Source organism: Macaca nemestrina, chromosome 17, assembly GCF_043159975.1.
Source record: "Macaca nemestrina isolate mMacNem1 chromosome 17, mMacNem.hap1, whole genome shotgun sequence".
Lineage (NCBI taxonomy): Eukaryota > Metazoa > Chordata > Mammalia > Primates > Cercopithecidae > Macaca > Macaca nemestrina.
The window spans coordinates 85,416,872-85,440,039 of NC_092141.1; the positions used below are offsets into that span (position 1 = coordinate 85,416,872).

The 23,168-nt window shown below is 57.6% G+C and overlaps 2 protein-coding genes across 7 annotated transcripts in view; one reads left to right on the forward strand and one right to left on the reverse strand.

The window, feature by feature from the left end:
- Nucleotides 1-3,160: 3,160 nt before the first annotated feature.
- LOC105469199 (sphingosine kinase 1) lies at nucleotides 3,161-7,943 on the forward strand. Of its 4 annotated transcripts, none has more exons than XM_011719946.3 (6): nucleotides 3,161-3,581; nucleotides 5,532-5,735; nucleotides 6,067-6,219; nucleotides 6,298-6,392; nucleotides 6,482-6,597; nucleotides 6,894-7,943. In XM_011719946.3, the coding sequence occupies exons 2-6, from the start codon at nucleotides 5,726-5,728 to the stop codon at nucleotides 7,672-7,674; spliced, it is 1,155 nt and encodes a 384-aa protein (XP_011718248.2). In that variant the 5' UTR covers nucleotides 3,161-3,581; nucleotides 5,532-5,725; the 3' UTR covers nucleotides 7,675-7,943. The 4 variants fall into 4 exon arrangements, with proteins under 4 accessions (XP_011718248.2, XP_011718247.2, XP_011718249.2 ...); XM_011719945.3 differs by lacking the exon at nucleotides 3,161-3,581 and adding an exon at nucleotides 4,618-4,854; XM_011719947.3 differs by lacking the exon at nucleotides 3,161-3,581 and adding an exon at nucleotides 4,909-5,217.
- Nucleotides 7,944-9,624: 1,681 nt separating this feature from the next.
- Nucleotides 9,625-23,168, reverse strand: part of LOC105469201 (ubiquitin conjugating enzyme E2 O) — a 65,620-nt gene continuing 52,076 nt past the window's right edge. The window contains exons 4-18 of one of the 3 annotated variants that reach the window (XM_011719951.3): nucleotides 22,404-22,501; nucleotides 21,859-21,922; nucleotides 20,829-20,972; nucleotides 20,260-20,369; nucleotides 20,041-20,116; nucleotides 19,268-19,740; nucleotides 18,654-18,808; nucleotides 18,290-18,402; nucleotides 18,073-18,201; nucleotides 17,621-17,713; nucleotides 15,929-16,625; nucleotides 15,531-15,667; nucleotides 12,003-12,206; nucleotides 11,849-11,906; nucleotides 9,625-11,707 (exon numbers count right to left, since the gene is read on the reverse strand). In XM_011719951.3, the coding sequence (XP_011718253.1) occupies nucleotides 11,037-11,707; nucleotides 11,849-11,906; nucleotides 12,003-12,206; nucleotides 15,531-15,667; nucleotides 15,929-16,625; nucleotides 17,621-17,713; nucleotides 18,073-18,201; nucleotides 18,290-18,402; nucleotides 18,654-18,808; nucleotides 19,268-19,740; nucleotides 20,041-20,116; nucleotides 20,260-20,369; nucleotides 20,829-20,972; nucleotides 21,859-21,922; nucleotides 22,404-22,501 (3,222 nt within the window). In that variant the 3' untranslated portion in view covers nucleotides 9,625-11,036. Of the gene's footprint in view, nucleotides 11,708-11,848; nucleotides 11,907-12,002; nucleotides 12,207-15,530; nucleotides 15,668-15,928; nucleotides 16,626-17,620; nucleotides 17,714-18,072; nucleotides 18,202-18,289; nucleotides 18,403-18,653; nucleotides 18,809-19,267; nucleotides 19,741-19,965; nucleotides 20,117-20,259; nucleotides 20,370-20,828; nucleotides 20,973-21,858; nucleotides 21,923-22,403; nucleotides 22,502-23,168 lie in introns of all 3 variants that reach the window. The other 2 variants (XM_011719949.3, XM_011719950.3) reach the window with 2 other exon arrangements.

The following is a 23,168-nucleotide window of genomic DNA, read 5'->3' on the forward strand; positions in this document are numbered from 1 at the left end:
CAGGCTGCAGTGCAGTGGTACGACCTTGATTCTCTGCAACCTCTGCCTCCTGGGTTCAAGCAATTCTCCTGTCTCAGCCTCTTGAGTAGCTGGGACTACAGGTGCACACCACCATACCCAGCTAATTTTTGTATTTGTAGTAGAGATAGGGTTTCACCATCTTGGCCAGGCTGGTCTCAAACTCCTGACCTTGTGATCCACCTGCCTGAGCCTCCCAAAGTGCTGGGATTACAGGCATGAGCCACTGCGCCCGGCTAGACCTAAGTTTTTTTTTGTTTTGTTTTGTTTTTTTTGAGATGTAGTCTTGCTCTGTCCCCAGGCAGGAGTGCAGTGGTACCATCTCAGCTCACTGCAACCTCCACCTCCCGGGTTCAAGCAATTCTCCTGCCTCAGCCTCCCAAGAAGCTGGGACTACAGGCACACGCCACCACACACAGCTAATTTTTGTATTTTCAGTAGAGACTGGGGTTTCACCATGTTGGCCAGGATGGTCTTGATCTCCTGACCTCATGATCCACCCGCCTTGGCCTCCCAAAGTGCTGGGATTACAGACGTGAGCCACTGTGCCTGGCCCCTAAGCTCTTAAAAAGAGCTTGTGAGCTAGAACCTCCCTTCCCTGGTCCTTGCAACCTCCCAGGCAGTAAAATACCATAAAAAGGGAAAAACCAGAGTGGTGGCTCCTGCCTATAACCCCAGCACTTTGGGAGGCCGAGGCAGGCGGATCACTTGAGGTCAGGAATTTGAGACCAGCTTGGCCAACATGGTGAAACCCCATCTCTACTAAAAAAACAAAAATTAGCTAGGTGCAGTGGCTCACGCCTGTAATCACAGCTATTCGGGAGGCTGAGGCAGGAGTATTGCTTGAAACCGGGAGGCGGAGGTCGCAGTGAGCCAAGATCGCACCACTGCACTCCAGCCTCAGCCTGGGCAATAGAGCAAGACTCTGTCTCAAAAAAAAAAAAAAAAAAAAGAAAGGAAAGAAGTTGAGGTCAAGGAAGGCCTTGAGGCCATGCAATTAGGGAGCTGAAATCTCTTGGGGAAGGTAGCTTCAGGGAAGGGTGAGAAGGCAGGAATCCTCTCCTCATAAAAGCAAGTAATTTGCCATCTGGCAGCCTTGACTCCAAGTTTCTGGAGAGCTAGGGCCAGGCCGGGTGAATGCGTGCTTTCTTTCTCTGGAAAAGAAAAAAGGGGGTTCTCAGGTGTGTCTCCCTGGGGAGGCTGCCCACAAGGAGGGGGAGGCTGGGAAAGATAGAAAAAGTCTCCCACCTGTGAGACAGATTACCTGCAAGCCAAGCTCTGGGTTTGTGATCAAATCAGACCTCTGCCGCGGCGGCCCAGCTGTTTCCAGGCTCAGGATGAAGTCTGGGGAGGGCTTGGAGCTTCATCTTTCTTTCCTTTCTTTTCTTTTCTTTCTTTCTCTTTTCCTTCCTTCCTTTCTTTTTTTGAGATGGAGTTTTGCTCTGTCACCCAGGCTGGAGTGCAATGGCACGATCTCAGCTCACCACAACCTCCGCCTCCTGGGTTCAAGCAATTCTCCTGCCTCAGCCTCCCAAGTAGCTGGGATTACAGGCATGTGCCACCACACCCGGCCATTTTGTATTTTTAGTAGAGACGGGCTTTGAGATGGATTTCTCTACGTTGGTCAGGCTGGTCTCAAACCCCCATCTCAGGTGATCCGCCCACGTCGGCCTCCCAAAGTGCTGGGATTACAGGCGGGAGCCACTGGGCCCGGCCTGCTGCCTCTTTCTCAGGGGGACTCCACAGCTCTGCGGCAAGCAATCCACCAAGCACCAGATCGCCAGATACCTGCCCTTCAGGGAGAAACAGCCTGGGATACAGAGAGGCCCAGAAGTGAGCTCTGGCTGGACTTGGCTTCTCAGCGTGGGGTCTGAGCTCATGGGTTTGCTTCTCTGCTTTGTGGGGAACTGGTTGGAAGCTTGTGCAAGTCTCTTCACCTCTCAGGGTTTCGGTCCCCCCCACCCCCTCCCCACCTTGTCCTTTTTTCTCTCTTAAAAAAGGAAGTAAAGTACAGTGGGAAACGGGCCAAGCTGGCAGCTTGAGAGATCCAAGTGCCTGCCCCCCTACCCGCAACTGTGGGAAGGGGAACCGTCTTGCTCTTGGCCAACCCTGCTTCTCCGAGCAGGGATGCAGCTGGGGGAGTTTCTGGAGACAGGATCAAATTCTTTAGAAAGGGAGAAGGGGAAAAGGGTCTGGAGAAAGGCAGCCTGGGTGGGGGGAAGTGAATGACAAGAATGTGGGGGGCAAAGGCCTTGGAGGTGAGGGGGGCAGGGGGTTAGGCGCCAGGGAGGACAGAGGACCCATTGTGCGGCCTGGAACCGGGGCCAGAGGGCTTTGCCCTTCGCTTCCCTCCCGCGGGGCCTTCCAGAGCCAGGAGGGGAGCTGGGGCCCCGAGGCTGTTGGATAAAGAGCCCAGCAGGCTGCCCCGCCTCCCCTGGCCAACTCAGTTTGCAGTCAACCCCGCCCCCGCCCGCTCCGCGGACTCAAGGCTGGTGGTAGTGGGTCTGGAGGCGCAGGATCCGACCTTTCTGGGGCCTCAGGAGGGAAAAAAAAAGGGGGGGACCCTAAACCAGGTGGGCTTTATCACGACGAACTCACAGTGCTTCCCTGTGCCTCAGTTTTCCCTCTTCAGACTATGGCTAATGACCGAGCTTTTCAGATTTGGTGGAAATGCTCTCCGGAGCAGGGAGCAGAAGGGGAAGGCTGCCCCAGCTAGTCTCCGCAGCTAGTCCCCTCGAAGGCTGAGATCTCCGGGAGCACAGCCTCCGATTCGCGTCTTCTGGGCACCAAAGCCCACGTCTGGACCCTACACTCGCTGGTGGGAGAGGACGGGAAGAAGGAAAAGGAGAGGGGAGGGGCGGACGGATCTGGTCCTGGGCTCCCGCGCGGAGCCCCCTCCTCCCGCAGCCGCTCGCGTCCCCGCAGCCGCTCGCGTCCCCGCAGCCGCTCGCGTCCCCGCAGCCGCTCGCGTCCCCGCAGCCGCTCGCGTCCCCGCAGCCGCTCGCGTCCCCGCAGCCGCTCGCGTCCCCGCAGCGCACGACCGCGGCACTGCGGCTGCAGCGCTCCATACCCCGCCCGCGCCGGATTCCTGGGGGGAGGGGGTGGGGGTGGGGCCCAGAGGTGCAGGACCATCAGTCGACACGAGCCGCAACGCCATGAGTCGGGAATGACGCCCGTGCTCCCTCCCCTCGTTCCTGTTTCTCGGAGTTTTTCGACCCGTGAGCGCGTCGCTGAGTCACCTTACCGTAATGCGCTCGGGACGCTCTGGACCCAGCGGGGACTGCCCGGGGGCCGCGCAGGGCGAAGGCGCACCCGCCGAGACGCGCGCGGAGCTGCGGCCCCAGGGACCCCGCGTCCCAGCCTGTGCCCCCCCCACCCGCCCGGGGACTCTCGGGTACCGCCCGTCTGACCCCCCAAGTGTTGGGAAACGGGGCCGAGCTGCCTGGGTCCTCCCGGAGAAGACACCGCGGAGGCGTGCCGGAGTTCAGGGTGCCGCCCGGCTAATTGGCTGCGTGCTCCTCCCGGACCTGCCTCTTCTCGACTTTTAAGAAGCGATGAGAGAGGTGTGTGGGGGCGGGTGGTGCCGGCGGGGGCGCGCGAGCCCCGCAGCCTCCCGCAGGGGCTTGGGTTCTCCTAACTCTGGCCCTACCTGGGCAGGTCACCAATGGGCCTTGGCAACTTCTTCCTCCGTGTCCTTCGTAACCCCCCAGGGATCTAACTCGAGGTGCTCGCGGACACGTTCTGTGGCTTGCCGCGATAAGTGTATCACAAACACACTGACAAGCGCGTCCCCATCGGCCTCCAAGGAGGTGACAACTTCTGAGCGTGTTTCCGGCACCCCTTTTTCACGCTGAGCCAGAGGGGGCGGGGGGCACGTGCCCCATGCTTGGCTTTCCAATCCCGACGGGGGCCCCTAGGCCCATCTACACTGTCAAGGCTCCTCTCCGGTTCGGAGCCCTCGGCCTGTCGCCTCCTCTGCCCCGGACAGCGCGCTAGGCGGCCTCGGGCTCGGTGGCCCAGCTGCGGCGTCGGGAAGTTAAAAATAACCTCCGTGGGAGAGCCGGGGAGGAAGAAAAAGGGAAGCTGGCGGGCGGCAGGCGAGACGCCCGGGCCTGGGGAGGCGCACCGGGTGTCGTGCGGGCTTCGAATTCCGGGTGGGCTGGGGCAGAGCGCGAAAAGGGCGCTGCATCCCGGCTCCGGCAGCACCCGGAGCGGCAAGGTCGTGGCGTCGAGGTGAAGCCAAGGGTCTCCTGGGAGAGCGGAACCGCGCGCGCCCGGCGCTCGCTCCGACACGAGTTCGCGCGCAGCCCACGCCTCCGCCTGCGCCGCGGTCACTTTCGCGCGCCCCAGACACTGCGCTCGCGGCCGGGCCCAGGACTCCGCGCCTCGTTGCCAGTCGCCGCAGCTCACCCGGCCGGGCCGCGGCGCCGCCTTCTCGCCAGACGCCTAGGACGAGCGGCGGGGGCGCGCTTGCCGCTTCCTAGGACCCCGGTGGGAACCAGCGCGTGGCCCGGCCGTGTGCGCGGGCCATGCCGGAGGCGGCGCGCTGAGGCCGGGGGCGGGCGGAGTCCGAGGCCGCGTCGGGCTCAGGTTCCACCCCCGGGAGCGCGGGGCGGAGCCAGGCCGGCGCCGAGGCTCAGCGCCTTCCCCGCACCGCGGCGCCGGCTGCAAAGTTGAGCGAAAAGTTTGAGGCCGGAGGGAGCGAGGCCGGGGAGTCCACTCCAGCGGGGCGCTCCAGTCCCTCAGACGTGGGCTGAGCTTGGGACGAGCTGCTTTCCGCCCCAGGCCACCGTAGGGAACGGCGGTGGCGCCTCCCCAGCAAACCGGACCGACTGGGTAGGGCCGCCCACCCTGCCTTCGCGCCGCTCGTGGCTCCTCTGCGGCCCGCCCTCGCGGGGCCTCGGGGAACTGGGCCACTTGTCGCTTGGGCGAGAGCAGGCGGCAGCTGGTGGCCCGGCTCGGGTTCGGTACGCGCGCGGCCCTGGAGCGGCTCCCACGAGCGCCGCGCGCGTCCCAACGGAACGGGGCCCCAGGAGGAGCGCGCCGCGGCTCCCACCGCTCTGGAACTCTGGGCAGGGGACACGGCAACCTGACTGGCTGGGGCCGGGATCCTTGCCCAGAACTTCGTCCCAGCAATGTCCGCTCAAGTTCTGGGATTTTTACGCAGCTGGGCTCCCCTCCCCCTGGCAGCCCCGAGGGGTGAGGAGCTAGTCCGTCGGAGGCTCTGACTCATCCGTCGGCCGGAACCGAACCCGAAGCCCCAGGGAGGAAAGCCCCGGAGCAGGCGCTCTTCTCCTCCGGGGTTGGAGGCTTAGTCACACGACGGGGGCGCCCTCGGAGGCACCAGACCTCAGCTCTCTGGACGTCCCGGGAACCTAGGGCCCCGCCCCACGGGCTTCGGGCGATGCGGGAGCGCGCAACTCCCCGCGCGTGGTCCCGGGATTTAGTCGGGCCCTCCCCGCCTTTGGGAGCTGCGGCTCCGGACTCCGCCAGCGCTGTCTTCTCTACCTCAGATCCAGCCGCCGCAGGGAATGACGCCGGTGCTCCTACAGCCACGGCTCCGGACGGGGAGGGCGAGCCCCACAGCCGGCCCTGCGACGCCCGCCTGGGCAGCACCGATAAGGAGCTGAAGGCAGGAGCCGCCGCCACGGGCAGTGCCCCGACAGCGCCAGGGACCCCCCGGCAGAGGGAGCCACGGGTCGAGGTTATGGATCCAGGTTTGTGGGGTCCCTGCTGGGAAGGGCTGTAGGGGGATTCCTGTTCCTCGCCAGGAATGATGGAACGCCCAGCTGGACGAACGGGGGTGTGGACGATCGAGAGAAACACTATCCCTCACGAGGCCAGAAGCCGGCCGCGTCTGAGCCAAGGAAGGGGGTGGCAGGAGCGCCGCGTCCCTACCCCAGGGCTCCCAGCAGAGGCTGCTCCTCTGGCCAGGGTCAAATTACCCGGGTGTTGCGGACACCACGTTCCCACACCAGTGCCCCGTTGTTACCCGTAGCCCCCTAGTGGTCGGTTGCGGACGCGGCCTCTTCGGGTTTGTTTTCTCAGCGGGCGGCCCCCGGGGCGTGCTCCCGCGGTCCTGCCGCGTGCTGGTGCTGCTGAACCCGCGTGGCGGCAAGGGCAAGGCCCTGCAGCTCTTCCGGAGTCACGTGCAGCCCCTTTTGGCTGAGGCTGAAATCTCCTTCACGCTGATGCTCACTGGTGAGTACCTCTCGAGGGGGTTCTGGGAGCATCCCCTGTCGGGACCCCCAGTCCTGATGGCTGCCGGTCTCCCTGCAGAGCGGCGGAACCATGCGCGGGAGCTGGTGCGGTCGGAGGAGCTGGGCCGCTGGGACGCTCTGGTGGTAATGTCTGGAGACGGACTGATGCACGAGGTGAGGACCGCACCGCGCGGCTTGGCATGCGGCTTGGCCTGGGACTTGGTGCTGTGCTACCCGGGCTGAGGCCACGTGTGCTTCAACAGGTGGTGAACGGGCTCATGGAGCGGCCTGACTGGGAGACCGCCATCCAGAAGCCCCTGTGTAGCCTCCCAGCAGGCTCTGGCAACGCGCTGGCAGCTTCCTTGAACCATTATGCTGGGTGAGAGCCCAGGGCCAGAGTGGGCCTGTTTCCAGTCTGTGCCCCTCTACTGCGGGGTTTTCTTGTCTAAGTTCCCATAGGCTGAGGTCATTTCCATTTCCCCTTCTCCCTTAGTCTTGGGGCCCTCTCCTGGTGACCCCAACTGACTGCTTCCATTTGCTCCATCTGTCACCTATCAGCCCTGCCAACTCCCCAGGGACCACATGGCGCTTTGCCGGCTCCCACTCCCAGGGAGGAGGAAGGGGGGGATGCATGGGGGCTCCTGTCCTGCCTCATCTGACCGTTTCCCCCTGCAGCTATGAGCAGGTCACCAATGAAGACCTCCTGACCAACTGCACGCGGTTGCTGTGCCGCCGGCTGCTGTCGCCCATGAACTTGCTGTCTCTGCACACGGCTTCGGGGCTGCGCCTCTTCTCTGTGCTAAGCCTGGCCTGGGGCTTCATTGCTGATGTGGACCTAGAGAGTGAGAAGTATCGGCGCCTGGGGGAGATGCGCTTCACTCTGGGCACCTTCCTGCGTCTGGCAGCCCTGCGCACTTACCGTGGCCGACTGGCCTACCTCCCTGTAGGAAGAGCCGGCTCTAAGACATCTGCTTCCCCCGTTGTGGTCCAGCAGGGCCCCGTAGATGCACACCTTGTGCCATTGGAGGAGCCAGTGCCCTCTCACTGGACAGTGGTGCCCGACCAGGATTTCGTGCTGGTGCTAGCGCTGCTGCACTCGCACCTGGGCAGCGAGATGTTTGCGGCACCCATGGGCCGCTGTGCAGCTGGTGTCATGCATCTGTTCTATGTGCGGGCGGGAGTGTCTCGGGCCATGCTGCTGCGCCTCTTCCTGGCCATGGAGAAGGGCAGGCATATGGAATATGAATGCCCTTACTTGGTATACATGCCTGTGGTCGCCTTCCGCTTAGAGCCCGAGGGTGGGAGAGGTGTGTTTACAGTGGATGGGGAATTGATGGTTAGCGAGGCTGTGCAGGGCCAGGTGCACCCAAACTACTTCTGGATGGTCAGTGATTGCGTGGAGCCCCTGCCCAGCTGGAAGCCCCAGCAGACGCCACCTCCAGAAGAGCCCTTATGACCCCTGGGCCACGCTGTGCCTTAGTGTCTACTTGCAGGACCCTTCCTCCTTCCCCAGGGCTGCAGGGCCTGTCCAAAGCTCCTGTGGGGTGGAGGAGACTCCTCTGGAGAAGGGTGAGAAGGTGGAAGCTATGCTTTGGGGGGACAGGCCAGAATGAGGTCCTGGGGTCAGGAGCCCAGCTGGCTGGGCCCAGCTGCCTGTGTAAGGCCTTCCAATTTGTTCTAGGACCCCCACCCCATGAACCAAATCCAAATAAAGTGACATTCTCAGCCTGCTGGTCCTGTCCTGGTGACTGGGGAGAGAATGGGTTCTTGCTCTGGCCAGGACTATAGAATTTAATGTTAATGATGGCCAATACTGCCCCCTGGGATGGACAATGGATTTTATTGGCCTCAGGCATAGTCACTCTGGTGGGGGACTCAGGCCCAGAGCTGGTTCAGCCTAACGGTGGGGGGTGCCTCTACTACCCTGATAATTACAGTACCTCCAGCCTGAAGCAGCCTCAGAGTTCAGCCAGCTGCCTGACCACACACAGGCTGCAGCTTGGACCTGGCATGTCTCAGCTAGGGCCACACAACCAGCTAGTCCCAGAAAATCTCATCAGAGCCCCATGTAGATTTAGCAGGAAAGGGAAAATATCTGAGTTAAGGGCATTAGAAAACCGATGGGCCAGGCACGGTGGCTCATGCCTGTAATCCCAGCACTTTGGGAGGCCGAGGCGTGTGAATCACTTGAGCCCAGGAGTTTGAGACCAGCCTCGGCAACATGGTGAAATCCCGTCTCTACAAAAAATACAAACATTAGGGTGTGGTGATGGGCACCTGTAGTCCAGCTACTTGGGAGGCTGAGGCAGGAGAATCACTTGAGCCCAGAAGGTTAAGGCGGCAGTGAGCTGAGAACACGCCACTGCAATCCAGCCTGGGTGTCAGAGTGAGAATGTCTCAAAAACAAAATAAAAACACTACCCCCGCCACTCCCCAAAATTGGCAAGGTGCAGGAGACTTCAGAAGTAAAAAATGGCAGTATCTTGCCTTTTTTTTTTTTTTGCTCACTGCAAAAAAAAAAAAAACCCTCCTGGGTTCAAGTGATTCTTGTGCCTCAGCCTCCTGAGTAGCTTGAATTACAGGTGTGCGCCACCATGCCTGGCTAATTTTTGTATTTTTAGTAGAGATGGGGTTTTACCATGTTGGTCAGGCTGGTCTCAAACCCCTGACCTCAAATGATCTGCCTGCCTCTGTCTCCCAAAGTGCTGGGATTACAGTTGTGAGCCACCGCACCCGGTCAGTATCTTACCTTTTTAAAAGGAGTCTGTCATCCCCACCAATGAGGGGTCTAGGGTTCCCCCAGCCTCCCTCAGCCACCTCCCTTCCCCACCTGTCCTCGTGGAGGAGTGCCAGGCAGGAGTGGAAAGACTGCGGCAGGGAAGAATGCATGCAAGTCTCATAAACTGGGTAACCATTTTGGCTTAGGGTCCAGGAGATGTGGCACCTGTCCACCACCAGGTGCTATGACGTCAGCTCTCCCAGAATCTGGAAGGAGCTGAACTGGTCAGTTGTAGGTCTCTGGAGACTACAGCCACTGGAAGGCCGCTCTAAGCTGGCTCTTAAGGAGCACACCACCAGCCAGGAAGAGGCCAGAGGACTGCTCCAGGACAGGAAGTACAAAAGGCATGCAAGCAGATCTGGCAGGCGGAGGGCAGCGTGGGCAGGTGGGGGGTGCTGCTCACAGTGGCCCCCACCTGGCCAGGAAAACTAGGACCCACTGCCACATGCCTTCCCTGGCAACAAGGTCTTTCCTTCCCCAGGAAGGGTGTGTGTGAGGGACACAAGCACACAGTGCCCCAGAGAGGAAGAAAGGCAACGGAGCCCAGATGAATGGCAGAGGGAGGTTTAATGGTGTCACCTTGTCTTGTTAATGAGCCAACCCAAAAAAAAAAAAAAAAAAAAAAAAGCAAGTAAAAAAAAGTTTAATCACACAGCACTTTATACAGATATTGTAAGCAGTAGGCATTCACATCTCCACATGTACAATGCACTGGGAAGCACAGCCCCACCAGTCACTCCGGGTGTTTCTCAAACAAGATACTGACTCGGCTCCAAATGCCATGGTGTGTGTTCCAGCTCCGTCCTCCGGCAGCTCTGCTGGCTGGGCGGTCACAGCACAGCACAGGTGTGGAGCCCACTTAAGGCTGACAAGACGCATCATGCTTTGGCTTTTTTTTGTCTTTTTTTCTAATAAGAGTTAATATCTTTGCTTTTGAGTTTTTTTCCAACCTTAAATATTACATACATACACCAAAAATTACATAGCTGCAATGTGCTCAACAGCATCCTCTTGGCCTGGAGCTTCACATTATCAAAAGCTTAGAAAACTTGTAAACCTCTGGGCCTGTCTCTGGGCACTAGGAGAGCCCCCGCCGGCCGTCCCCTTCTGGATTGAGCCTGCAGTTTGTAAGCGAAGGGCTGACAGTAGGCCTTCTAGTCCAAGAGAGGGCTGGCTCGCTTGGAGTTCAGTGAGCTGCACGCCACGTCCCAGTGTGACCATGTGATAGGGGAGGGGCCCTAGCACTTGCCCTGGCCTTGTGCAGCTGCTCTTGCCCCCAGCAGCCTCCAACAGAAGAGCAAGGCACCTACAGCTGTTGCTTTCCCCACAGCTCCCTGGTCCTCACTCCATGTGCATGTGTGAAGGCCACCACCTCTCCTGGGCGTCACCCTGAACCTAGCCTGGTCCCAACCTCTCTTAGAGAGCAAGTTCAACAGACCTGAGGGTTATAATGTGGTCGACAGGCCATGTATAGCCAGGAGTCAGTGACAGCAGCTACAACTCCCAAGGTATAGTGTTGACGCTGGGGGACTAGGGAGGACCTGGTGGCGGTGGCAGCAGGAGGGTCTAGGACACACGGAGGCTCAAGTTGAACTTAAGAGGTTGAAAGGGACCAGGGGAATTGTTGGCGCAACCCACACTTCATGCAAGGCACATGTGCTCTCCTGCGGGTCTGCAGGGCACCGGCCCAGAGAGCTCCGCGGCAGGCCCTGGAACACCCACCTCTGACCTGAGAAGGGACAGCAAGGGAGCAAGTGCCGGGACATTCTGCTGGGGTGACAAATGGAAAATCGGCAATAGGGTTCCGATTTTCTTTGCCACGGGGGACCCACCTGTTGAAAGCTCGCTTCAGAATAGAAACGGCGGCATCTCAACACACTTCTTGCACTTCAGCATCAAACTCACCTTGGGGAGAAGAGGGCAATGAGGGGTTTGCAGTGGGGACAGAGGGGCATGGGAAGAGGGGCGATTCCGGCGGGGAGTGAGCAAGCGGCGGCTGGCCTCTCCCACGGCGATGCTCCTTCCTCCGCACCTGGCAGCTACTTGTCCTCTGTGCACTCCGGCATGCCTGCCTCTAGCAGCGCAGCCCGGAACTGCGTCAGGACACCCCGGATGCTCTTGATGAAACCCTTGGAAAGTGGGAAGAGGGGGAAGCCGATGTCAGGGTAGCCACTCTTCTCAGGTAAGAAGCTCCGGTAGCTCTTTCTCCGCTTCTTTGGTTTGACACTGGGTGGCACTGATGCGTCTGGTGCGGTCTCCGAAGTCTGGTCTGTGTGGTCCCTGCTAGCTGAGGCCAGGCCCTGGGCACCGCCCTCTGAGTCTGAACCCTGGGAGACCTCTCCTGGGGCTGGCCCTCCATCCTCAGGTTCTTGTTGGCCGGAGTCTGAGAGCTCGGCTACAGCTGGGGGCTCTGGTGAGCTGCTGGCTTTGGGGACCCCGTTGGGCAGCGCCTGGGCCTTCTCCAGCAGGGCATGGGTTTCCAGCCAGGACTCGATGCGGTTCACCAGCCGCCAGCCACCAGTGCTAAAGTGTTGCCTGATCTCCTGCTCAAAGACCTCGGGGGGCCGCCGCACCAGCTGGGTCATGGATTGCACCACGCGGATCAGCGCCATCTCATTGTAGCAGCGACTGTTCTCATAGCCTTCCTGCAGGCCCCGGTCACTGTCGAAGCCAGCTTCGTTGTAGTATGGTTCATTTACCAGGATGAGACCTGTGGGGGAGGGACAGCTTCCCTCAGTGGGCGAGAGAAGCCCACCATGCAGGCCTACCCTCCACCTGCCAGGGGACCATCAGAGTCACTTCCCTCCACTGGTCCTCCCTTGTCCGCACCCCCGCTTCAGCCCAACTGTACCTTGGATGGAGATGAGCACCTGGAGAAGGCTGGACTTGCTCGTCCACCTCTCTGTCCCCTGAAACACACAGGGCACCATCAATTCTGTTCCCCAGGCCCCTATCCCCCACTGGCTCTTCCTCCTTCTTGGCTGGGGGCCTGGCACTATACTCACCTTTCCAATCCAGGTGCCCAGGAGGCTGACGCACACCTTCCCATTGTCATACAGGTTGGGGTTCAGGCGGCCACTGCATTGGGAGAGGTAGCAGAAGTGGGGGGGCACGGCTGGGTAGATGTTGGGGAGCTGGATGTCAAACAAGTAGAGGCCATCTTCGTAGGGGGTTCGAGTGGGGCCCTTGATGAGGGCTGAGAAGAGGTCCTAGGTAGGGAGGGAGGGAGGCCAAGGTTGGCAGGGGTGGAAAGGGGTGTCCTACATGTGGCATCCGCATCTGCACCTGCTCTTTCCCAGGACACTGTGCAGATCACGCAGGATGAGCAGCACCTGGGACTCCAGACGCCACCAGCAGTGGAGAAGCTAAGCACAAATCTCTCTCTGCAGAACAGCCTGGAATCTTTTTTTTTTTTTTTTTTTTTTTTTGAGACAGGGTCTTGCTCTATCCCCCAGGCTGGAGTACACTAGTGCGATAATAGCTCACTGCAGCCTCCCAAGTAGCTGGGACTACAGTGTGGGCCACCACGCCCAGCTGACTTTTTTATTTTGTGTAGAGACAGGGTCTCACTATGTTGCCTAGGTTAGTCTCAAACTCCTGGGCTCAAGTGATCCACCTGCCTTGGCCTCCCAAAGTGCTGGGGTTTACAGCCCCGAGCAGTCACGTGCCCGGCTCTTGCCTGGAGTCTTTGAACCTTGGCTAAGAGAAATACTCGAAATGAGTTTTTATCTTATCAGGTGTTTTTCCTCATGAATCATTACTTTAAGACTGTATTCCAGCTGGGTGCAGTGGCTCGTGCCTGTAATCCCAGAATTTTGGGAGGCCGAGACGGGCGGATCTCGAGGTCAGGAGTTCAAGAGCAGTCTGGCCAACATGGTGAAACCCTGTCTCTAATAAAAATACAAAAATTAGCCAGGCGTGGTGGCACGTGCCTGCAGTCCCAGCTCCTCGGGAGGCTGAGGTGGGAGAATTGCTTCAACCCGGAGGTGGAGGTTGCAGTGAGCCGAGATCGCGCCATTGTACTCTAGCCTGGGTGACAGTGAGACTCCATCTCAAAAAAAAAAAAAAAAAAAAAAAAAAGATTGTATTCCTCAGTCAGATATGGTGGCTCACACCTGTAATCCCAGCACTTTTGGGAGGCCAAGGTGGGAGGACTGCTTGAGGTCAGGAGTTCAAGACTAACCTAGGCAATATAGTGAGACCCTATCTCTACCAAAAATAAAAAATTAGCTGGGCATGGTGGTGCATACCTGTAGTCCCAGCTACTCAAGAAGCTTGGATGGGAGGATCACTTGAGTCCAGAAGGTTGAGGCTGCAGTGAGCTATGATCACACCACTGCACTCCAGCCTGGGCAACAGAGCGAGACCCTATCTTTTATTTTTTTGTTTATATATTTTTTTGAGATATAGAGTGTAGCTGTCACCCAGGCTGGAGTGCAATGGCGAGATCTTGGCTCACTTCAACCTCCACCTCCCAGGTTCAAGCGATTCTCTGCCTCAGCCTCCCGGGTATCTGGGATTACAGGCGCCTGCCACCACGCCTGGCTAATTTTTTGTATTTTAATAGAGATGGGGTTTCACCATGTTGGTCAGGCTGGTCTCGAACTCCTGACCTCGTGATCTGCCCGCCTCGGCCTCCCAAAGTGCTGGGATTACAGGTGTGAGCCACCGCATCCGGCCAACCCTGTCTTTTAAAAACGAAACAAAACAACTCCTCTAAACACCTGCTCCAACCCTTATCTCCAACAAGGCAAGTAGTACAAGCAGTTTCAAGCTGAAAGACAGTTCCAGGCTGGTGAGGCCTGGGGAAGGGGGATGGTCTCACAACCAGAAGCTGACAGTGAGGGTCTGAACTGCAAGGGAGGCTTTGGGAGACCACCGCTCCACAGACATCTGGAATCTGTGCATCTAGTTGCGTGCATGTGTGTGCATACGTGTGTGTGTGGGATCTCAACTGCCAGGGAAATGGGCGATGTCAGTGATGAGCTGAGAAGCAGGGAGGGCAGAGCGCCAGCTGGGGTGAGGGAATCTCTGCACATGCTCTTACTGGTGCCACCCTGGGAGCCTTCAGAGAATGCACTACTTTTCTTCTCCTGAGTGAGATGTGGGGAAAACAGAACAAAATAAAAAATACTGTTCCTGTCTTCCCTCAGCAGAGCTGAGACAGAATAGGATTTTCAAAAGGAATTTTACTACAACCCAAGAATAAACCAAAAGCGTTATTAAGAATCTCCAGCAGCACTGGGACTTAGGGTTCTGCCTAGCCCTGTTCCAGGGTTGTGGCTACTCCGGGCCCACCTCAACAGTGCCTCGCTTGGCTGCTCTCAGGATCCCTGCTCTTTCTTTTCTTTACTCCCTTCCAGGACAGGGCCAGAACTGGGGCCTCAGGCTCATATTCAGAGTCTAGCATGGTGCCTGGCTCGCTGCACAGGCCCAGTAAGGGAATGTTGAGTAACCAAGGTGGCAGGCAAACGGGCCTGCCTGTTCCTGGAGGAGGCACTCACCGCTGCCTCAGTAAACATGACTCAGAGACACTAGGCCCCGGCCATAAACAGAGGAGTGGGAAAATGGAATGTGGTGTGGCCACATGCTGTTGTCCTATTTTGCAGGTAAAAAGGAAGAAACTAGATCATATGAATCAACAAGGGTTGGTCTTAAGCAAATTAGAGATGATGTGTACAATGACATACTCTGTGTGTAAACAAATCATACAAAATACCATGTACTTATGGTGACATATGAGAATGTGAAAATATGAGAGTGTATAAAAAATGTAAAAATATAAAAAAAGGTCATCCGTTTGGAAGGAGACCCACTAAACTTCTAAAAATCCTCTGGGTGTGGGAAGAGGCCTATGATTCGGGGAGAAACAGAAGTGAGGGCTGGTCAAAGGCAACTTTAGCTCTTCCATTTCCACTCAAAGGATCTGTAATGTTTTAATTTTTCAAAAAGAAAAGTAGGCTTGAGGAGTAACCATAATATAATTAATTCCAAAGTAATTTTTTTTTTTTTTTTTTGAGATGGGAGTCTCACTCTGTTGTCCAGGCTGGAGTGCAGTGGCGCAATGTCAGCTCACTGCAACCTCTGCCTCCCCGGTTCAAGTGATTCTCCTGCCTCAGCCTCCCGAGTAGCTGGGATTACAGGCGCCCGCCACCACATCTGACTAATTTTTGTATTTTTAGTAGGAACGAGGTTTCACCAGGTTGGTCAGGCTGGTCTCGAACTTCTGACCTCAGGTGATCCACCTGCCTCGGCTTCCCAAAGTGCTGGGATTACAGTTGTGAGCGACCGCACCCAGTCTATTTCAAAGTAATTTTTTAAAGGAGGGAGGAAAAAAAGAACCATCTGGCCTGGACACACGGCTGAGACAGCCCTTACCTGACTGAGCCTGTGACCGCCCCTGTAAAAGGTGGGTGGGTGAATGTCTTCGCAGGTGCCAGTCAGCCCCAGAGGTTTGGGGACCCAAGGTTGGTGACCTCTTGGGCACTGGCCCACAAAGCACATCTGCACCTGCCCATGCCAAGCCTACTTGCCATTCTGTCTTCAAAAGTCTTGACCATGATGCCCTCAGGCAGCGAGGTAGCCAGCAGCGCCATCTCCTTCCGCACTGTGCTGAAGAACTTCTTGGCTTCTGGAGGCTGGAACTCAATTTTCTGAAAAGAATGATTTGCTAGAGGGGGAAAGAGAACAGTCAGTCCCTCACGGAGAGGCCCTGGAGCTCCATCTGCAAACCTGACTGGAAAGGTGAACACACCCACAGACTTCCCACTCGCCGCTCCTGGCCTCAGCACTGTGATCACACAGTGAAATGGTTTGGGGGCAGTAGCTGGGGGCCGGCAAGGGGACTAACCACCCTGCACCCAGATCTGGTGACACAAACAGGAGCCCTGAGAAGGCGGGGAAGGCGAAGACCGGGCAAGGGCTGACTCACAGGGTGCAAACTCCAGCACGGAGAAGACCTCGCCCTTGGCGCTGGTGAAGGTGACACCAGGCTTGCCACCACACTGCTGGCAGAGCACCGGGGTCTCGCTGGGCCACTCAGCCTTCACAGGTGACTGCCCCTCGGGCTTGTCCTCCTTGCGCTCTACGTCGGGCACTGCCTCCATCTTCTCCTCCTCTGCAATGGCCACATTGTCCAGGGTCTTCTTGAGGTTTTCCTGTAGCTTCTTAATGTCATCTAGAAACTTCTTCTCCCGAGTTGGCTTCTCAGGCTCCACAGTCGGAGAGGTGGGCGAGCCTGTCAGCAGCTGCTCCACGGTCATGTTCTTGAGGCTTTCCAGGATTTTGATGGCCTCTTTCAACTCCCGGAAGCTCTTGGGTGGCCCGTCCTTGCCAGCCTTCTCCATCAGCCCGGCCATGGGGGCGGCCATGGCCACAGCCCCTTGGACAGCAGCTGTGGCTGCCTCTTCACTGATCACCACTCCCTTGTCCTCCTCAGGGGCCGCTGGCTGCTCTAGGGGTAGGATGGGGGGCTCCTCTATCTTGGGGTGCTCATCCTCCACCAGCCCATTGTCCGTCTCCCAGCTGTCACTATCATCTTCCCATTCATCCGAGGATGCCCCGCTGGTGCTGCCTTCTACCGAATCGTAGTCTGACTCCTCAATCTCAGACTCGATGTTGTACAAGTGCTGGGGGCAGAAGGAAGTGCCAGGGTAATGCAGACAGGAAGTCACCTCCCCACCACTAAGGAGGAGCTCTGGGGATCCATGATCCTCACAGCTGATGGGGACTGGGCTCATGAGGCCTTGGCAACCTCATTCCATTCTTTCCCCGCCCTCTGCTCTGGATTTTGCAGTCCCTAGGTCTCTGGGAGAGGCCCTTCACCTGTGCCACCCCTAAGCCGGACCCAAAGCCCCAGCCAGTGGTCTGTTCCAGCCTCTGCTCCTGCTCTGTGCACTTGGTCAGCATCTGCCCAAGGCAGTAGGGGACCTTGGCAGGCCCAGCCCTACACCTGAAAAGCTCAGGGTCAGCTGATGATACAGCCAAGGAGGCCTGTGTGGGGCTGTGCTGGGAGCTGGGAACATATGACAGGAGGGGACATGTGGAAGGGCCGACACATCTTGCTGCCTTCCCTGGAATGGCCGTTAAGGTGATGGGGCAAGCCATTCCCACTCCCACTCCCGCCCCTGTGTGGACCAGGAGAGGAAAGCTGGGCTGTGTGGCTCCAACCAGGAGGCGAGGGAAGGAGAGCCCATGTACTCTTCTGCTCAGGACCCAGCAGCTGGGGTTAGAACTGCACCAGCTCCTTTCTCTCCTTCTCTGTTAGAGCTTTCTAGAAAGGGTGGTAGGAAAGTTTCCATCTCCTTTTAGGAGGGAACTTGCATTCTTCGCAACACAGTGAGCTGACAATCCAGGAAAATCCTGGAGGTCTGTGAAAGTCTACATGCACCAGCGATGGATGGCCGGGAAGAGACTGCTGGGAGAAGCGAGGCTGGTGGGCCAACTGCGGGCTGCCCCCAACCCTGCACCAAGGGCTGTGTGGAATGCCTGCCTTGCCCCCTCATGCTTTCGCTGAGATCTCACCAGGAAGACCTGAGAGCCCATCTTCCGGCTACACGACTATGGTCCCCAGCCCAAGCTGCCATAGTCACAAGCCCAGTGGGGGGTCTTGCCAGAGCCTCACCTGGGGCAGGATGATGGTCTTTGAGTTGTCAGCCCACACCACCTCCACCTTGCTGCTGACGTCCACACGGGCCACCTGGCCCACCGATGGCTGCTGGGCAAAGGGGACAAAGTCAGGGGGTCCAGCTCAAGCTCCAGCTCCCCAGCCCCTCCTGTGCTCTGCAGTGACTGACATCATGCCCACCCAGCTCGTGACAAGAACTTAGCTCCTCTGGTAAACGTAACCAGCGGCAGCTGAAGAAGCCTGACCCCAGAAGCGAGGCAGGGAAACAAGTCCTTCTGCAGCTGCTAGGGCTGAGCAGCAGGTTGACTTTGGGGCAGCTGCCCTGGGGACACTGAGCCCAGAGGACTTTCAGGTCTTGTCTCCTAGAGCCACCTGGTGGCAGCATCAGGGACTGCAGCTGGTGCACAGGGCAGTGAGCAGCGATCCAGAACTTGAATTGGAAGGCACACCTCATCCTCCTTGTGAGGAGCCCCGTCCTCAGTATTGCCGATGCGGATGACGATGTCAGTTGTACGGAACCTAAAGTCAGGGTGGTCAGCAATGTCGTAAACACTCACGTCTTCCTCTTCTCCAATCAGCTGTGGCACAGGACAGGTTGTCATGAGCTACGGGTCCTACACCTAACCCCAGAGCCCACCTGAAGAAAGCAGTAGGGGCTGCACACACCTCCACGTCGTCCCCACTCGGCCGCAGCTTGAACCACTTCACCATGCAGGTGCGGCCGAGGTGGTCCCCAGACTGTACCACGCCGTAGACAGCAGGGTCTGGACAGCTCTGGACTAGGGAACCAGAGGAAGGGATGTGACTAGCTAAGGGATCCCGGCTAAGGAGCCGACATCTCAAGCCAGTGCAGGGTGCAAACTGTGACCTTCCCCCATCTTGGAAGTGGTGAGACCCCTTCATGAGGGCAGTCCCCTTCTGGACCTCATTTTAGCTCTGACCCCAGATCCACTGCCCATTCTCCACAAGCCCCAACCTGGGCCCTCACTGGCAACCACCCTGCTGGCTGCCCTTCCAGAGCTGGCACTACCTCGCTTATCTACCACGAAGTCTCCGGGGCAGAACTCGTTGTTGTCCAGGTGGTGCACAGGAAAGAGGTCGTTGGAGCGGATGTTGCATTCCACAGAGCCATCCTGCCACATCACGTCGGCTGAGGTCATCGTGGTCACCACCTCCACTGCCACCCTGCCGGATGCAGGCCAGTCAGCAGACCATGCAAACGCCACCCCCGCCCACGGAAAGGGCAGAGAATCTTTTTGTCCCTTCCTGTCCCTGTGGGCTTAGTAACCTGAAACTCCGAATCCCAAGTTGGCAGGATGAGTTTCTGGTGCACAGGAAGCTCACCCAGGGTTCCGAGGCCATGCACTCTCTGAGAACGAGACCCACTTGGGAGAGCTCAGGCAAATGTGTTCCCAGAAGGCCAAGCTTAAGGCCACCACCATCCCACCCTCTGCACCACTCCTCAGTCTCCGCTTTCCACCAGGGCCTACCCCAGGCACCTACGCTGTCTCGGATGGGCGTCCCTGAGCCACTACAAGGCATGCAGAGGTGTGTGTGCGAGCACAGGCACGCACACCCAGGGGACACGCACTCTGCCTGGCTTCACGCTGACGCCGCTGGGGAGGGGCACAACTCTGAGTTTACCTGTCCCCTGGCTTGAAATCTCGAGTGATTTTATTCTTCTTCCTCTTGTGTTTGCGCTTTAAGTTCTTGATGGACAAGGGGATGCTCTTTTTGCGACTCGTGCCACTGCCGCTCTGGGAGGAAGTGGTGGAGCTGGCAGAGGAGGTCACTGAGCTGGTGTCGTCCGTGTCGTCAGCAGCCTCATCATCTGCGTCCTGCTCTGCCGAGTGCAGCCTGTCATCTCTGCCTTCTTTTAGCAGGAATGGGGGCAGCTGCTCTCCTGCCTCGTGGGGCTCCTCTGCACCTTCGTCCTGCATCTCCACTGGACTGGCAGAGCCATCAGGCGTCTCCTCGGGACTGGCAGACTCTGCTTCACTCTTGGCTTTAGTTTCCCCCTTCTTGTCTGGGTCTTCCATGGAATGGTCCCGGGAACACTGGGTGTCTGGGGAGCACGACATGATCCGCACAACCTGCTTCTTCAACAGGCGCTTCACCTGCAAGGGCGGAGCAGAGAGGACAGGGCTGTGAGGTGCACCTGGGCAGGCCTGGCCCTAGGCATCTCAGGCTGGGGGGATGACAGTTGTATACACCTGAGTAGCCGGCAAGGGTCATCAGGGCTGCCCCCCAAGGCCTAAAGCACAGACTGTCCTTTTTGGCCATGGAAATGGCTCAAGGCCAGTTCCTCAAATGCCCACCAACCCCCAACCCCAAGGACATACCTTCTTGGCCATAGAGCCCTCCCCCTGGGCGCAGTTTTTTTCTGGACATTCCCAGGCAATCTTGGCTGGCTCTACCTTGGCTGGGAAGACATACAGACAGCGCTCCCCAAGCTGCCGCTGAGCATGGTCAAAGCATCCGAGACGCTTCACCCTGGTTGGGAAAGAAGCAGGGGTGAGCTGAGCTGGACTCCTGGGAGGCCAGCAGTGTTCTTGAGCCTCCCCGGGCATGTGGCCAGGGCCCAGAGGCCTGTTCCGCGCGTGCCCCTGGGTTGCTGGCAGTAAGGGCGTGCTCACCTGCCAAGGTTTTCCTGGGTGATGACAGAGGGTGGGGGGCTGACGCTGTCCGTGCCCCCTGGACAGAAACTTTTGGTAATCCATGTAACTTTCAACTCTACAACCTGCACCTGGGGATGGCAGGTGGGACACGCCAGTCAGGGCAGGCTCTGACAGCACTCTCTTTAGCCAGTTGCCCAAAGCCCACTCGACCTCCAGAGCAGGAAACTGATCTTCCTAGTGTAGCACCAAGTACAGACACATCAGAGCAGACCCCAACTGTAACCACGGCCCACACCCAATGCCCAGGACCCGTGTCACTGCTCACACCAGCCAGGGGCCACTGGAACTGCCACTTGCCACCCTCCCACCTTGCTCAGCCTGTACAGGCTGGGCTGGGGGACGTCTGTCTTTTGGTCACTATGACCAGAGCCTGGGTTCCCTTTATCCTCAAAGCCCTTTGAGATCAACAGGGTCCAGATGCCAAAAAGTGGGGCTCAACCCTCAGAGCGGGCAGGAAAGGGGCAGCAGCTCAGCTCCGGGGTGCGGAGGTCAAGGATTCGGTTTCCTGCCCCTGGGCCCGGACCCACCTCTTCCACCACCACTCGGAACTTGCTCTTGGTGCTGAGCACAGGCTTGACACCTGACAGCCACTGGACGCTGGAGAAGATCTTGGCAGGGCCAATGAGCACCTGGCCTGGGTAGAAGCCGTAGGAATCGTCAAAGAAGAGACCCTGCAGGATGTGGGGCCAGAGGAAAGTCCCTGTGAGCGGTGTCTCCTCGGGTGACCGTGCTCTCCACGCCTGTGCCTGCTGGCTGCCCACCTGCAGAAGCCCACTCACACACAGGCCCCACACGCCCTAAAACAAGTCCTGTGGCTCCAGATCAGCGCTTCCCAAACCCCGGGTCCGCAGAGGTCACCTGGCACCCTTGTTCAAACATAGGTGACTCATTCCATGCTCCTTGGTCAAGGGCTCACACGCTGAGGAACAAGGCTCCAGAGAGCAGCGGTCCTGAAACCTGTTTGCTCACACACCCCCTGTATATCTACTTGTTTGCCGTGTGTGTCCACGTACTATTATAACTACTACATCATCCTGTACTGAGAGACAAAGTGGGACCTTAAAGGACGAGAAAAAAGCTAACAAAAATGCAAATAAAAGTTCTAATACTGTGGGCGCAGTGGCTCATGCCTGTAATCCCAGCACTTTGGGAGGCTGAGGTGGGCAGATCACCCAAGGTCAAGAGTTCAAGACCAGCCTGGCCAACATGGTGAAACCTCATCTCTACTAAAAATATAAAAATTAGCCGGGCGTGGTGGCGCATGCCTGTAATCCCAGTTACTCAAGAGGCTGACGTTGTAGTGAGCCAAGATCGCACGACTGCACTCCAGCCTGGGAAACAGAGTGAGACTCCGTCTCAAAGAAAAAAAAAAAAAAAAAAGGTTCTAATATTTTCTGCCTATACCCAAACTTTTAGATCCTCTGGCGTGCACCCGCCCCTTTTCTAGGAAACCGCTCTTGTTTAGCTGGGTCCAGCTACAAGCTCTTTGCTAAGAAGTCCTCCTTCCAGAGGACTGAACAATCAGAGAAGGGTGCCGGCCTAGATGGAGCACACTACCGAGTCGCTGACGTGCGGGCAGACGTCGTAGAGCTTGGCGCCATCTTCTGTGTTCATGGAGCACCTAAAACAGAACAGAGGTTTAGTCTCCACCAGGGGACACAGGGAGTACCAAACAGTTGCAATCCTGAGATGCCAATGTGTCACATGCCCTAAATAGCACAATTTGTCTTCAACCATTAACAGCCCGAGGTAGTACAAGAAACTCTCCCACAATGAACAAGACCCCAAGTGCCATTGGAGTGCTTGCTCAGCACCCTCACAGTGCCTCAAGTAAAGCATCAGCCTCCAGCAGATACCCTCAATGAAAATGTTTCTCCCTATGCCAGGACAGATCAGAAACAGCAACAGAATTAGGCCACGGCAGATAAGGAGAATGGTACAGGGTTAGGCCCTGATTTGCAGGCCCTGGATGCCTGCAACATCTGTCACTGCTCTTGATCAAACCTGTCATCACTGTCCCTAGGAGGAAACACCCTCCTCCTCCCCTTTTTCCAAGAGGCTGTCCTTCCCAAGCCGATGGCTCTCTGGTGGTGAGACTCTACCTGGCACCGTTGGATAGCTTCAGGATGATCTGGTTCTTCAAGTCGTAGACCTTCCCCAGCCAGCAGTCATAGGCAATGTAGTCCCCATACATGAAGGGCTGCAGACCAAGGGGGCAGGGGCAGTGAGACACAGCAGACAATGTTCATGTCCAGGGCACAGATTCCTCTATGCCCCACTGAGACAGGAAGCGGGAGGATCTAGACAGCTCATTGTCTGGACCGGTTGGCTACTAGCCCTAAACAGCTGCAGCAGCAGGCCCTCCCTACAAGTTCTAGGCTGCATCCCAGCTGCTCTTCCCAGTGAGGAGGAAGTGGTGGTGGCTGTGGGGCTGCCTGGAGGGAACGGGGTGGGTGATGCAGGGGCAGAGGCCTGATGGCATCCATGGACATGGGACAACCATGGACACAGGACACCTGGCAAGTAGGCTGTGGAGGTGGCAGGCAGAGGAGGCAGCCACACCACTGGGGGATGGCTATATGGATAGTGCTCTGAGTAAATACGTTAACACATCAAGGATATCGAGAGCCAAGGCCCTCACTGTTAGAGAAGGTGCCCAGGTGTTTACTAACAGAAAGGGAGCAGGAAGGAGGAGAAGGAAGAGGAGTCTGAGGTGTTTAGGTGGAAGTGGATGTATCAGGATTAACTCACATATTTTATTTTACTTTATTTTTATTTTTTTAGAGACAGGGTCTTGCTCTATTGCCCAGACTGGAATGCATGGTGTGATCTTGGCTCAATGTAACCTCCATCTATGGGCTCAAGTG

What these genes read in the sequence shown, in the direction of transcription:
- LOC105469199 (XM_024788916.2), top strand. Translation starts at nt 5,423, where the DNA reads ATGCGGGAGCGCGCAACTCCCCGCGCGTGGTCCCGGGATTTAGTCGGG. An exon ending in GGTCGAGGTTATGGATCCAG is followed by an intron (nt 5,736 to 6,066) that starts GTTTGTGGGGTC and finishes TTGTTTTCTCAG; the next exon opens with CGGGCGGCCCCCGGGGCGTG. An exon ending in TCCTTGAACCATTATGCTGG is followed by an intron (nt 6,598 to 6,893) that starts GTGAGAGCCCAG and finishes TTCCCCCTGCAG; the next exon opens with CTATGAGCAGGTCACCAATG.